Source organism: Molossus molossus, unplaced genomic scaffold, assembly GCF_014108415.1.
Source record: "Molossus molossus isolate mMolMol1 unplaced genomic scaffold, mMolMol1.p scaffold_m16_p_7, whole genome shotgun sequence".
NCBI lineage: Eukaryota > Metazoa > Chordata > Mammalia > Chiroptera > Molossidae > Molossus > Molossus molossus.
Window position 1 is genome coordinate 11317925 of NW_023425401.1, and position 15181 is coordinate 11333105.

The 15181-nt window shown below is 48.0% G+C and overlaps 1 protein-coding gene across 2 annotated transcripts in view; it reads right to left on the reverse strand.

Moving 5' to 3' along the window:
* WIPF3 (WAS/WASL interacting protein family member 3) overlaps positions 1–15181 on the reverse strand; it is a 43250-nt gene that overhangs the window by 14288 nt on the left and 13781 nt on the right. For both annotated transcript variants that reach the window (XM_036247065.1, XM_036247064.1), the window contains exons 2-3: positions 3480–3612; positions 1353–1484 (exon numbers count right to left, since the gene is read on the reverse strand). In XM_036247065.1, coding sequence (XP_036102958.1) covers positions 1353–1484; positions 3480–3612 — 265 coding nt within the window. The remainder of the gene's footprint in view (positions 1–1352; positions 1485–3479; positions 3613–15181) is intronic.

Sequence of the window (15181 nt, forward strand, 5' to 3'; positions counted from 1 at the left end):
TTATCTTTGCTGGACTTTATCAGTAGGTGACGGCAGCAAATGCATCAATTAACGTCAAACAGCCACAGAGCTTGTAAGAAAGTCAGCGAAGTCACGTGGCAGAAGATTCTATACCAGGAATGTCTGGGGCCTGATATTTATTCCCTGGATTAATGAAATTTGTTGAGTTTATAAAAAAAGAAAAAGGATAATACTTTTTTTTGCACACAATAAATATATATTTCCCTATATTTTCCCTTCATGATTTTTAGAGAGAGAGGAAGTGGGGGGCAGAGTGAGGTAGAAACATCAATAAGAGAGAAAATTGACTGGCCGCCTCCTGCACGCCCCCCACTGGGAATCGAGCCCACAACCTGGGCATGTGTCCTGACTGGGAATCGAACTGGAGACCTCTTGATGCATGGGTCAACGCTCAACCACTGAGCCACACCGGCTAGGCAATATTTCCCTAATTTTAATGCAGTGTTTTCAGAACATCTCATACCCACTGAGACACAAATGCCTGTGGTAGACTGGTTGCAGAAATGACCTTATTATCCACTCATTCCTGATTCTGTCACCTTTGCATGTGACCTTGCAGCTCCCCTCGCCCTTGTCTCTGCCTGGCCTTGCGACGTGCTCTGGAAGAGAGGATGTACTAGGAAGTGATACTATGCCAATTCCAAGTCCAAGCCTCAGGAGACTGTGCAGGCTTCTGTCCTCCCTGCTGGATCCTTGCCACCACTACGAAAACAACCCTGAACAGTCTGCTATCTATTGAACGACTATCTGGCTCAATCAGGCCAGTGGTCCCAACTGAGTCACCAAAGATGTCCGCGACATAAGATTAGCAAAACCACCTACCCAACCTGTAGACACAAGAGGGAGCCCAGCTGAGACCACCCTGAACTGCCAACCCATGAATTATAAACTAAGTAAAAGTGGTTGTTAAAAGCCCCTGAGTTTTAGGGTATTTTGTTACCTAGCAATGCCTAACTGACACAAGGACCAAAAACCTTTATGACTCCGTCATTGCCACAGTAACGCCACTCAGATCTCCTAATGTGCTTTACACCTTCCGTCCGTACTTTGCAGTCTGGGCTATCATCGTACCATCACTAAACACTATGCACTATGGCAAATCACCTTCGTTTATTAGAAGGGGGCATTTACACAGAAGGCTGATTTAAAAGATCCCTCGAGCACAGTTCTGTGCTTTGCAAACTCCCAGAGCTTCGGCTCCCAAATGCATGCTCGCCTAGCACACCGCTGTTCACTGAAACCTGTCACACTGGCGGGCGAAGGGTCACTCAGCGGGTCTACAAGCGAAGGAGATGAAGATCACAAGACAGCCCGTCTGGATTCCTCCTTACCTGCTGCGTCCCTCTGGCCTGCTGTTCGCAGCACAGGAAAGCCACCAGCAAACAGGTCTCCCAGGGCGGGGGGTGTGCTCCCTCCTCGAGAGTTTGCGGAACCTCCTCCTTCTCTGTTGGTTCCTTTAGAACCTTTAGAGACAAGAGGGAAGTAGATGAGGACTTGTGAGCAGAGCTGAGCAGCGAGTTCGCACCCTGGGCCACGGTCACATACTCTGTGTGGCAGCCTTCCTGTTGCCCGACCTGCAGAGCTACCCTTCTAGATGGCATCTTTCCCAAACACCCTCTGCCTTGACACCCTGCTGACTCGTGCCCGCGCCTGTGTGCTGCCCTCGCTGGACCTATCCAAGAATCAGCCTTTAGCAGCTGACCACTCGGAAAAGTGACCAGAACCAAGGGACCTACGCGCTGCCATTCAGTAGATGCCAGTGGAGGAACTGGCAGTACCTTTAAAATGAAAACACCTAAACATTAGAGGTGTAGAGTTTCCTGTTTTCAGCTTGACTGTGTTGTGGGAGGACTAGCCAGACAGAACCCACAGATGTCACTCAGACAGTGATTTGAACTTCATGTCCAGAGCCTGGCCCTGAACTGCCAGCAGGAAATGAAGGTCTGCATCGGTTTGGGCTTCAGCATCTTGCTTCCCTGCGCCCTCGCTCCCGATGCCCGCAGGCTGCCCTGCACCCTTCCGTCTATGGAAGAAGAAGCTTATAAGCCCCAGAGGAGAGGCGTCACTAACTCCAGCCTTCCAGGTGGGTGTGATTACCATCTACATAAAACGAGAAGACACTCAGCTTAGACAGGAATTCGTGGCAAGCCAATCTTCACAACCTGAAGCTAACATGCACTGAACTTAAGGCACAGTGCCCACTGGTGGATGAATGTGGCCAGATTATTCTAAATATTAATATTATCCATTACCTGCTCATTGCAATGATTAGCAAGTGAGAGTTCCAATAAAATGGACTTATCTGTTCATTGGCTTAACCAATTAGATAGTGGGTCTTGCCAGAAACTAGTTTTTATTGTAATTGTTGAAAATATATTTTTAAAAATGTGTCTATCCTTATGTATGAACAAGAATAATTGAGAATTAACCCTATGCTCACCATTGAAAAATGTATGAAGACATAATAATACCTGACATTGATAAATAGTTCTGCATATATTATTTCAACCTTCCACTATCTTGACACATACAAAATGGGCAGGTTTTATCATCTCTCCCATTTTGCAGGTGAGCAAACCGAGTCTGGCTCCCTGGGTTGCTTGGGAGCAGAAGCAGACATTCGACCGAAGCTCAGGGCTCCGTTTCCCTCTCAAGCTTTAGAAGACATAGACAGCTGCTTCAGTTACCCTGCGGGAGAATTCCGAATAAACCCTTCTCCCCGTGGACAAACAGAAACGTTGCATTTTCAAATGTTGAGACCTTCCTCTTTCTCTCATTGAGTTTGAGGACCATGTGGACACAGTGATGTTTAAATGTTGCTTCACGATGGATAAACACAGAGTGGTCTATCCATACAATGAAATATGATTCAACCATAAAAAGGAGTGAAGTACTGGTTCCGCTACGTGGAGGGACCTTGAAAACATGATGCTCGGTGAAAACAGCCAGTCACAGAAGGCCACATGTTGTATGATTCCATTTATGAGAAATATTCCAAACAGGCAAGTCCATAGAGACAGAAAGTAGATTTAATGGCTGCCAGGGACTGAGGGATGGGGCAATGGGGAGTTACTGCTAATGGCTATGGGGTTTCCCTTGGGGGTGATGGAATGTTCTGGAACTAGATGAAGGTGATGGCTACACCACATTGTGAATGTTTAAATGCCACTGAATTGAATACTTCCAATGGTTAAAATGGTGAATTTTAGAGTGTATGTATTTTATAACATTGAGATTTTTTAAGCACTTCAAGAGTGGTGGTACCTACAGACTGTCTGCACACCTGGAAGGGAAGCTCGGACTCTTTCACCCATGTGGCCTGTACACGGAGCAGGTCTGAGAGGGTCCGATGTCTGTCCTGTGACAGACGTAGCCCCTCCCTGAGCAAGCCAGAGGGTCTGGCTGAGCCGCTGGGCCTCCCGAGGCGCAGGGCAGTCCTGGCCCACATGCGCACTTACTCTCGATTTGCGGAGCACTGCGGTCATTGACCTGCGTGACTTTCCGCAGGCGAGCTCCTTGCTGGATGTCAGCCAGCAGTGCGCTCCGACCTTTGGGATCTGCCTTTCTTGAGCTGGAAGCATCTGTAAATACCTGTGAGGGAGTAAGAGGGATTGATTATAATCACAAATAACTTTTGCAGATGAGCCCCAAGTCCTGTCCGCTGTAAGGTTACCTCCCATGTTCTCTGCCTGACCTGTTTGCCCTGCCCTGCACCATTTCGAAGGCCCAGCTCACCTCGATCCTAGGCATTTGCCTATAAGACTTGGTGGAGACTTACCTCCCGTACTGCTCATACCCCTCTCCCTGGGGACCCTAAATCTTAAGGAAGCCTAAATCACAGGCCCTCTTCCTCCTCCTAGTTAAGCCCCGGCCACAGGCCTGGGCTTCAGTCTGGGCGTTCCTGACCCATGCTGCCAGGTTCTGAGTGATCACCCTGACTGGCTTCCCAGGTCCACTTCCGGACCAAATCCTTTGCTGACTCCAGCTTGATGATGAGAGAGGTCCTGTGGCCCCGTCTTGCCCTGGGCTATTCTCCAGAGTGGCACTAAGTTGCACTCAGTCCCCTGGTACTCATCCTCCCTGCTGTGGGTGGCCCATTATGTCCCATAACTGAAGCAGACTCAGCCTTGAGGGGCTGGTTTTTGGGGAGGGATGGGGGCCTTCCTGTGAGCATGGAGCAAGGGAGAGAACGGGATCCAGAGGGACATAAAACTGGGGAGAGAGGGAGGGCAGGGGGTACGAGGAAGGCTTAGTGACTGCCGACTCTCTGTGCTTGGGTGTCACTTGAATCCTCATAGAACCTGTGAGCGTCAGGTGAGCTTGCCCTCATTTCACAGATGAGAAAATGGAGATGATGACCTTGTCTGTTCAAGGTCCAAGGTCTAGGTTCAAACCCAGATTTGCTAAATTCCAAAGGCCATGTGCTTTTTACTTTGCAATCAAGGTCACGTGCCATGGTTAGGATAAGTGTTCCATAGACTGCTACAATGCCTCACGAATATATTTGGGAGAATAACCTTCACCCTAACTCTGCAAGTAGCCCTGAGGTCCAGCTGTTTCACGTCCATTGCAGCTTGAGCTGACATGGCAGGCGTCTCCATGGGCTCTCAGAACCAGAGGAACCGGGAACAACACAAGTAGGTTGGTGACAAATCAGGGGAGAGATGAGGCTGCATTGGAAGATGCAGTCGGGAGGACCTTCCAAAGTGCGAGTTTGTACCATGTGACCAAGAGCTGGTTAACCATTTCTCAAAGTGTGAAATACCACATCTTCAGTTTTCCCTGTAAACATTACCACTTCGGTGGACTTTTCTGACCCCCCGTCTAAATAAGTTCACCCAGTGTACTCTTTAAGGTACCATATTCTTTTTCCTCTTTATCATGGGGTATACATTTTTATTGCCGTATTTCTTGTGGAAATTTTCCATTTGGGGTTATGAGTTTAAGGTTCACTATCTCACATTTCCTTCTAGCAGGAAAAAGACCTTGTTCGTTTTGTTTGCCAATATGTCTCCAGAGAGTAGAATAGGACCTGGCTCAGACAGGCTTAATCACTGGTTACTGAGACAATGAGTGAGTGAGTGAATGAATGAGTGAGTGGATGAAGGAGTAAGTGAATGCACTAGACCCATTATGTATAACCCTCGGGCCTTGCCCTCAAGGGCATTCACGTGCACAGGGAGATAGGCCGTACATGCACGGAGTCAAGCCACTGAATCATGCAGCAGATGACCGCGCATCCACGTGCATCCCACAGAGAGGAAGACCCCTGAGGATTCAGAAGCGGCCGTATTTGTTGGGCTGAACAGGCTGCAAGGGAGATAGGAGACCTTAGAAGGTCCTTGAAGTATAGATAGGATTTACAAATCCTTGCTGTGGCCATTTTTGTTGTTGTTCTGCAAAGGACAAACCAGGTTTGCTTACTAGACAGTCAGAGACTCTGCAGTGCCACAGACTAGAAACAAAGGCAACTGTGGTTTTAGCTAAAAAGTGCTGAGCCCGCATTTCCACTGGCCAACTACTGCATGATGGATCTTCGAAGGGCACGGGCTTCAAAGTCAGCTTCTTAGTGCCTGGAGACACGCGTTTGAGTCCTTGAAAGGGGCTCATGGAGGTTGTCAACGGGAGAACTCTTACAGGGGACCCCAACCCTATTGCTCTGTTTTAAGAATGCATCTAAGAAGGCTCGTGTACACAGGGATTTCCACACAGCATGCTTAAAAACCCCCACAGATACAAAACATCCATCTCAATAAGCTATTTTAGACCGCAAAGTCTTGAGATTTTTTAATTTCATTAAAAAATGTGTTTATACATAATTAGTGGCAGGAATAAAGGAGCAACAGAAATATCATGACCTTAGCCAAGAGGGCAGGAACATTTTTGTAAAAATCTGGCATTGTAACCTCAGACACGTGCCATGGTCAGGGGTAGGGGAGAACATGCTCTGTCACTTTCTTCCTAGATGCAAGGCCAACGACACAGTGAATTATGACCATCGTGACCCAACTCAGGTGATGGCCTTGAGGAAGGCAGAGTTAGAAAGGGGTGTTCTTCTGTTGAAAGAAGTGCAGATGAGCGGACCTTAGCCCTGGTGACACGTGAGGGCGTCATCTCAACTAATTTAGACTTTCATCAAAATTCATCCCCCCACTCCCTGACCTTGCCCATCCCCGGCTTTTCAGATGGGGGCTATGAAGAATGTTGTATGTCCTGAAGATAATCATTTTAAACTGATGCCCTCCTTAGCACAGGTCTCAGTATGTTCTTGCGATTCCACAGGACAGATTTGTTGGTGCACACCTTCCAACTCAGCAGGAGAAAACAGCAAGGCACGTCATGCTTTCATGACGCAGTTCAACCCCAGGACTAAATTTAACAAGCCTGTGACTTCTCAGCTTTCTTTCCTGCTCACTGTGGGCCCTGATGGTTTTCCACTAGAGGGCTCCCCCTCCCCTGATATTAATAGGGTACGCCTCCATCCTCTCCTGGGAGGCAGAAAAGAGTAAGTTCATGGCTAAGGCGACCATGTATGTGCAGGCTGAATGGATGTTGTACAGAAGGGCATCTAAGGGCTTATTTACTCGCACACGGACGCTACAGTACACAGTGACAGCCGTTCCTGGCATCTGCAAAATATTAACAGATAAATCAAAATTTGTTTCTTAAAAATCTACAACCCTAAGAGTTTTGCTACTGTGGTTACAGGAGACAGAAACAGGAAAGAGAAGATTTCCAAATATTCGCTGGGCTTTTATTCTATGCAAATCCGGATTATTGGCAACTTCACTAAAAATATAATCAAGGGGGAGAAAGCCATTCCTGGACACTTTTCCCATGGCCAATCTATCCACCAATCCACCTCCTCCCTTTCCCCCCCATCCCCTACAAACTGAGACACCAAAACATCACTCCCCTCTCCCTGGTCCCTCCTTGTTGGCATTGTCAAGGAGTGTGACACTCCCTGGGTTCCACACAGGCTTTGTTGACTCAGTTCTCCTAGAGCAGGCTTCCGAGGGAGTAGCCCTGATCCTAAAGAGATGCTAAGCAGCAGAATAGTAATGCAGATGAGCTCGTCCCTGGGGTTGCAATGGCTGAAAACCTGAAGTGAACCAATAAGATTAGAAATACAAAAACTGAGTGGCGGTACCAACGGAGCCAAGGGTGGTGAGGTGTCTGCCCTCCTTTCTTGATAACTTATAAACGTTTCTGCAGACCCATTTGTGGTTCCCACAATGACTCCATCAGGTTTCGGCGCTGTTTGGGGGAGGCAGGATGGCAGCTCAGCCCAGATCAAAACATCGACATACACAGTCTCCTGCTGTCTGTCACCCTGCCACCAAAGGCCCGCAGTGCATCGGTCGGATTTTAATATTGGTTTCTGTGCAGAACACAAATAAAAATCCAGCCAGTTGATCCACACCGAGCAGGTTGTTTGTCTCAAGGATGATCTAAACCCTATCATTTTCATACAATTTCAGCCTTGCAGCCTCTAAAGATACTTTCTCCACGTGGCTGTTACACCTAAAATTAGTATTCAGGTTTCCAGGCACACAGCCTGCTCATTACCCCAGACCTTGGCCTTCTCCTGCCTCCTCCGACCTTGGGGACAGACACCTTGGGGACAGCCGGGTGGGGTACCTGCATTTCATCAGCATTCGTGAATCCCAAGGACAGCCAGCCTGGCCCCTAGGCTAAAGCAGAGAGCCTGGGATCCCAGAGAGAACAAGTGAATATTTTCAGACAACTAACTCTGCCTTGTCAGGCCGGACACAATGTTCTCTGCACCCCAAATGGCATACGTCAGGTTGTTCCAGAACGAGGCATATTGCAGTCTAATAGTTCTATGTCTCATTTTTAGAAATGCAAATATGCAGTTAAAATTTATGAGCAAGCCCTGGCCAGTGTGGCTCAGTTGGTTGGGTGTCCTTCTGTGCACGAAGAGGTTCTGGGTTTGATTCCCAGGTGGGGCACATGCCCAGGTTTCGGGCTTGACCCCTAGTAGGGGTTGTGCAGGAGGCAGCTGATTGATATTCCATCCTCACATCGATGTTTCTCTCTTCTCCTTTCCTCTCGCTCTAAAAATCAATAAAATATTCTTTACAAAATAAAGAAACTAAAATCTATGAGCAAAAAGAATGAACCCTCTAACCTTTTTTTTAAAGCCTGGTGTACTGAACAATGGACTGTCCCCTGGAGTAGAGGGCTGCCTCCTACATTGTCACCTCTCTTAGCAGGAAGTAAAGCAGAATTAGGGCTTTCACGTTGGGGCTATAGCTTATAATAGGTGAGTCTGGTCCTACTCTCTTCACCCACCCAGAAGTCCATCATCGGAGTCATCTAATCCACTGGCATGACTTTGGTCACTATATGTTGGCAGGTGCCTCCTTGCCCAAGGACCTGGAGGTATCTCAGACCCTTTCCTCTTCCTCATTTCCAACAGCCCCTCAATCTTCTACTCCCGATGGCTTTTCTGGAGTGATTTCTCTGGAATCTGGCTCCTTTTGTCAGCTCCATGATGCTGACTTCATGTTGGCCACCATCACCTCTGGATTCCATCACCTGGTCTTGCCCTCCTCCACACAGCCACCAGGATGTTTGTATAAGGGACAGGCCACTTATTCACTTATCATGCTCCCACCCCATAAAACTCTGCTGGCTCCCCGCTGCCCTCGGAATCATGTTCAAATCCCTTCATGTTGAGCATGACCCTTAGGGACCAGCCCAGACCTTCCACCCCTGGAGCATTCCACACGGGAGCTCACCTCTGGACTGGAGCTTGGGCTAATCTCTCCGTTCTTGTCACACCTGTCTCTTGGCTGTTTTCCAGGAAGCATCTGATCCTGGAAGGGCAGGTGCACAGCCCTTTTCTGTTCCTAGAGCAACATGTTCACTCTTGGCAGAGCCTCGGCCACTCAGATCACGTCACTCTGCTCAAAACCCACAGCAGTTTCCCATCTCATTTGGGGTAAAAAATTCAAAGTCCTCCTTAATGTTATCTGCTGGGCTTGACTGCATTTCCACATTGCGAGTTTACCCACAAATGCCAGCATTTTTCTACCCACCCCGGTGGCACAATGCAGTTCTGCTGTGTGGCGAGCGGCACTTCTGCACTCATTTCTAGCCTCAGTGACAACTGATTCCGACATGAAGCCGGGGTCTGTGATGTGTATAAGCAGAGCCCATGCGGCAGGTTGCAGTGGTGGGGATGGGAGACTCGACTGTCCCAGCGCCACACATTAAAACCGCAGTCAAGCCCTGGCCGGTTTGGCTCAGCGGTTGGAGCGTCGGCCTGCGGTACAGAGAGACCCGGGTTCGGTTCCCACTAAGGGCATGTACCTCGGTTGCAGTTTGTCCCCGGCCCTGGTTGGTCGTGCGGGTGGCAGCCACTCGATGTGTCCCTTCACATCGATGTTTCTCTCTCTCTCTCTTCCTCTCTCTCCCTCCCGCTCTATCTGAACAAAAAAATGGAAAAAATGTCCTCGGGTGAGGATAAAAAAAACAAAAAAAAACAAAAAAAAAAACGCAGTCAACGTACAGACTGTGGATCGGACGCTGGACGAAAACATGCCTTCAGGTGCACGGGGTGGCTGTTTAATCGGCACCTCAACAAAACGAGTTTGTACATAGTTCACGGACTACTGGAGAGAAGGAGCCGGAAAGGTGGCAAACAGACGTCAGTAGATCAAACCCCTCTGTTACTAATGTAACCCAACAATACTTAAGATTTGAGCGCTGACTGTGCCAGGCACCGGGTTAGTCCTGTTCTCAGGGAGTGTATGGATGTGGGTGGCTGTGTATATATGTGTCTGTATGCACACAATTACATGCATGTGCATATATAGAACATATGTCTGTACATGTATATTTGTGTGTGTATATGTATCACATGCATCCATGCATAGATATACATAGTTCTCATTCTTTATTTTCCGGATCTGAGTCTCTAAGCTTGTCTCCACAACCAGGATTCTAGAGCTCCAAGGCCACCCTCACGGCCACTCTCCGCTGATCACGGAACCCGCCCCACGGAACCCGCCCCACGGAACCCAACCCACGGAACCTGCCCCACGGAACCTTCCACCTCAGTGTCAGTTTCCGGAGGAGTGGAAGCTGCTGTGCATTTCTCGGGTGTTTCTTTTCCACCTGCAAGCCGGTGACCCTCTTGGGCCTCTTCCAGAACTGCTCCTACCCCCACCCCGCCACTCCTGCCAAGGCGTTCACTTCCCTTTTACAATTTACATTTAAAAAATTTTTTTACAAAATGTTTTTGTCTTTTTAACTTCAACTAATCTTTTCCTTGTGTGAGCCACACCTGGCCGCCAGGCACCTGGTGATCGCTACCGCCCTGCTCACTTCTAGGGACAGGGTGACCGAAGCACGGAGGGGGCGGGATCAAGGCTGGGGCAGAACCCTGACTCTCCGGGCTTGCCAAACACGACGGCCGACAGGCTGGTGTTCCCCTGCTCTGGGCGGGACCCCAGCATGGCCAACCAAGCCACTCCTCTTTTCGTATCGGCACGCCTTGCTTTCAAAACACCATGTGAGCCATGGATCAGTATTTTGTGGAAATTAACTCCATACGCCCCTTAGGCCCTGGGCCTCGGATCCGTCTGCTCGGACAGCACAGGGGCGGGAAGAGGAGCTGCGCCTTCAAGGTTCCGCCACAGCCCTGACTCTTCACACTGCCCTCACGCTTTCTATTCTGTGGTCACTCTTCCCCAGAAGTGAGAATTCAGTTCTCATTGGATGATGTCAATATTCCTAGGCTTTTAGGACTAAAATGAAACGACGAAAACCTAATTTTAAAACCTACATTGGATCTGGAAAGAACCACCTCTGTAAACTCCAAAAAAAACGGGGTCAGCATTGGGAATCAAGGTCAAGGGCCTGGCAGTAGGCTGGGAATTGCTCATAAATAACACATAGTTCCAACAGTGTCTCAAATCTGGTTGAGGTTTTACATCTTCTATTTCTTTTAGACAAAAAAAAAAAAAAAAATACTACCAAAAAGAAACATGCTAGCCCTCCCCCAGCCCGCCCTGCAGAATAATGTGCAAACCATATAAAGTTCGGCTCATGACTTCAGCATGAGTGTCTCTGTTAAAGCCTTCCTCCTTTCCATTCCAAGCCTGAAACCTCTGACCCCTTTCCCTCTTCCTCTGAAATAACCAACGTCCCCTAAGGCCTGGCTCCCTCCTCCTACCGTGCGCACACATGCAGGTGATTCTGGAGTCGGGGGAAGGAGGCTGCAACATGCAAAGGGCGACATCACAACAGCAGCGATAACAAAAAGAAGCGAGAAGACATCCGTGTGTGCCAGGCACCGTTCCAAGCATTGTACATGTGTTAACTCACTTAAAGGGCACCTGGACAACCCCTCGATGTAGGTACCACTTACGAGTATGATGTCCAGTTTACAGACGGGGCATCAAGTGAAGCAGGTTATCTGTCGCCACTAGTAAGTGGAGCTGAGAAATGAGTCAGGCGTCTCTCAACCACTATGCTGGCCAGACTCTTAGTAATAACAGCACCTAGGAAAATTGTGAAGGTGAAACACCCAGGAAATACACGGCCAGCCTGCAGCTGGGGGGAGGGATGTGGTCCAACTGCCCTCTGGCCTGGGGCCATGGTAGATACTGCCTCACAAAGAGTGTGACAACAGCCAGAGCAGGAAGGAGGGGCAGGGAAGGGAATCAGAAGAAAAAGGAAAGGCAGGGAGAGAGAGAGAGAGAGAGAGAGAGAGAGAGAGAGAGAGAGAGAGAGAGATGCTTCTGAGATGGTAAGAAGGCTGAGGCCCAAGGAGCTGAGTGCCAGGCCTTTGCCAGGACCAGACGGAGGGCCAGGGCTGAACAATGGGCTCTTAGACAGTCTGATTAGTGCATTAAACGTGAGCCAGCAGCCGTCTTGGCAAGGGGAGCGCTGAGAGCCCTTAAAATGGAAACTGCACAGAGTAACACTACGCTGAGGCTGATACCCCAACTGTAAATAGCCTGTACCTAAACCTCCCTCGTCAGGTAACAGAGCGTCCGTGGGCCAACTCCGCTGGTCCGCCTCTTTCTTCCCACGTGCCAGCCCCCGTCTCCTTCCACACCTCCCCCAGACTGCAGGCAGGTGAGGGCTCTCTGCATACAGCCCCACTTGGCTGACTCGGAAACAGATAAGGACCATGAACACTGCTCAAATATGGAAGGAGACAAAGGCAACAAAATAACCAAGAGTGGGGTAGTTCCAACATTTCTAGAACGTTCAAGATGTTTCCAGAGGATTGTACCAGTTATGAATAATAATGTCAATGGATCTAGGCTTTCTTTTCTCAGAGTCACTTTCTAGGTCCTCCGTATGGAGAATCCAACAGAATCCTCTGGGTCCAGACTTGGATCGGATCCTAGAGAAACAACGACTCTCAGCTCAGCCCAAGGTCAGCGCCGAAAGGTCTGATGACAGTCCTGTCCATTTCAGAATCTGCTTCCTAACCTCTCTGGGCCGGGCCCTACATCACCGGACCTGGGCTCTTAGCATATGTGCTCCATCACTCTGTACTTACTCTGGGATTTAGGTCAAATACAAGTACATACAGAAAATCATTTCCATGCACCATTTTCAGGAACAGTATACGCTCTCCTAGTCCTTCTGGAGTCGCCAAACGAAGGCTATTTCTCTCACCAAATATTCGTCATGCATCTCCTCTGGGCAGGGACAGAGCAGAGGGGAGCCAGACACTTCCACATATCACTTGCTGGGTAAGACTCAGAGATATGCCAGCAGAAAAAAGACCTGGGATCTGCTCGGCCTATCTTTGGACCTCGCTGGCATTCATGCCACAGAGACAGGTCACTAGGAAGGAGCTGCGTCTGCAGCCCAGGCTTATGCTTCCAACTGGCTGCTGAACATCAAGACATGTGTCCCACTAGCACGTTAACTCAACGCATCCAAAACAAACTCTTTATCTTCCCCGTATCACCCACCACAGACAGACAGACAGACAGACACACTCACACCTGTTAGTCCTCTTTTGATATGGATCTCAGCAATACGCTTCTAGTCAACCAGGCTCACAATCAAGAACTCCCTGGATCACACTCTTGGCATCTATAGTTTCTCAAATGTACCCACTATCAACTTTTCTTCCAAAACGTACCTCTAATTCCTACCACCCTTTCTAGTTCCTCCACCACTTTTTGTGTTCACTTTTCACTGATATAAAATAGACACTGCCTTAAATGTAACAAACATTCCAAAAAGTCACTAAAACAAAATAAGTTCTTTCATGTGAAAAGACAGGGTGAATTAAAAATAAAAACAAGCGTTTTTGTCATGAGACTCACAGACGAGGTCCGCCGGGGCCCCTGAAGTGTGACTCATGCAACAGACTCTTATTAACGACATTCCTGAATATTTTTAATAAAACAAGGCCACCGCAAAGCCTCCCTTAAAAATACAGTAGCATCTGTTCAGCTGAATGCCAGCAATGCTAGAGGAGAGCAGAAATAAATGAAGGTCATGACAGCTGCAATGAATCAAAATGAAATGCAGGCGTTCCTTGTTCTTAATAACCGTCAACATGGCTCTGTGACAATTATGACAGGGAAAGAACTGGGCTTCAATGGAGCAGCCCTATCATCCGAGGAAGTGAATGGTAACAGAACAAAGGGGGGCTATTTTTAGCTCATTTCTCTCAACTGTATTTTTGTCTTAGACCTCCTAAAATGAGGCCTGCTGATTGAGGCTGCATGTAGTCACAGTGGGGTAGGCTGACGCAACCACTGCTTCTGCAAGCTGAGCTACAGCCCCCCAGGCCCTTCCTTTGCACGGATGGGTCTCTGCTCCTTGGATTCCAGAGAACTCAACCCAGCACAGGGAGGGCCCCAGCCTTGTTCGGGGAAAGGCCGTTTAAAGACCACAAGGCTGCCGGTAACAGTGATTCCCTTCCAGGCTGAAGACTGTTCCAATGATGATGGAGCTTCTGGAAGTCACGAGACCCCTTAAGAAACAGAATATCAATAGGGTCAACACGCATTAGCTGCCTTTGATACACCCACTACTCTTCTGATCTCTAGTTTGCTTAATTCCATTTTCAGAACCAACAGTACTTGTACTGGCAGAAAATATCACTACATTATATGAATGTAAGATGCTGCAAAGAGTGACTACATAAACATTTTTTTAAATCACATTTTTAAATGTGGCTCAGTTGGTAGGAGCCCTGGCCCATACACTGAAAGGTCTCAGGTTCGATTTCCGGTCAGGGCACAAATCCAGGTTGGGGCTTCGATCCCCCATCAGGGTGTGTATGGGAGGCAACTGATCGATGCTTCTCTCTCACATCCATGTTTCTCTCTCTCCCTCTCCCTGTCCCTTCCTCTCTCTCTAAAAAAATCAATAAAAAGCATGTGCTTGGGTGAGGATTAAAATAAAAAGTATTAAACTCACATTTTAATACACACAATGAAATACTGCTTGGCTGTAAAAAAGAAGGAACTCTTATCCTTTGCAACAGCATGGGGGGATCTGGAGAGTATTAAGCTAAGCAAAATAAGCCGGTCAGAGAAAGACAAATATTACACGATCTCACGTACATGTGCAATTTAAAGAATAAAATAAACTGTTGAACAAAATAGGACCAGAGGCATGGATACATAGGACAGAGTGACAGATCTCAGAGGGGAGGAGGGTGGGTAGGACGGGGAGAGATCAACCAAAGAATCTATATGCATATATGCATAACCCACGGACACAGACAATAATGTGGTGAAGGCCTAGGAGGGGCGGGGGTGGGGTGGAGGGAGGAAATAGTGGGGGTGGGGGACACCTGTAATAGAATCAACACTAAAAAAAAAATGTTTTTGAACACTTTTGATTTATACTTTAATATATAATTCTCCTTATAAACAATATGTTCAAGTCAAGGAAAGTGCCCACAAAACACTGCATGTTCTTTGGTGTAAGAATACCTGCATTAGAAATGTATGACTCCATATGTTCATAAGGCGCACAGTTGAATATTCGTGTACTTAATCTAGGGGAAATACTTTCTGCGGTGACCCCCACTGGCTCTCCCCTTCTTCCCCAAACTCTCAGGCCTTCATTCTTTTCACCTCCAGATAGTAGAATGTTGATCTCAGCTAAATATTATATCATGAATATTTCTTAATGCATT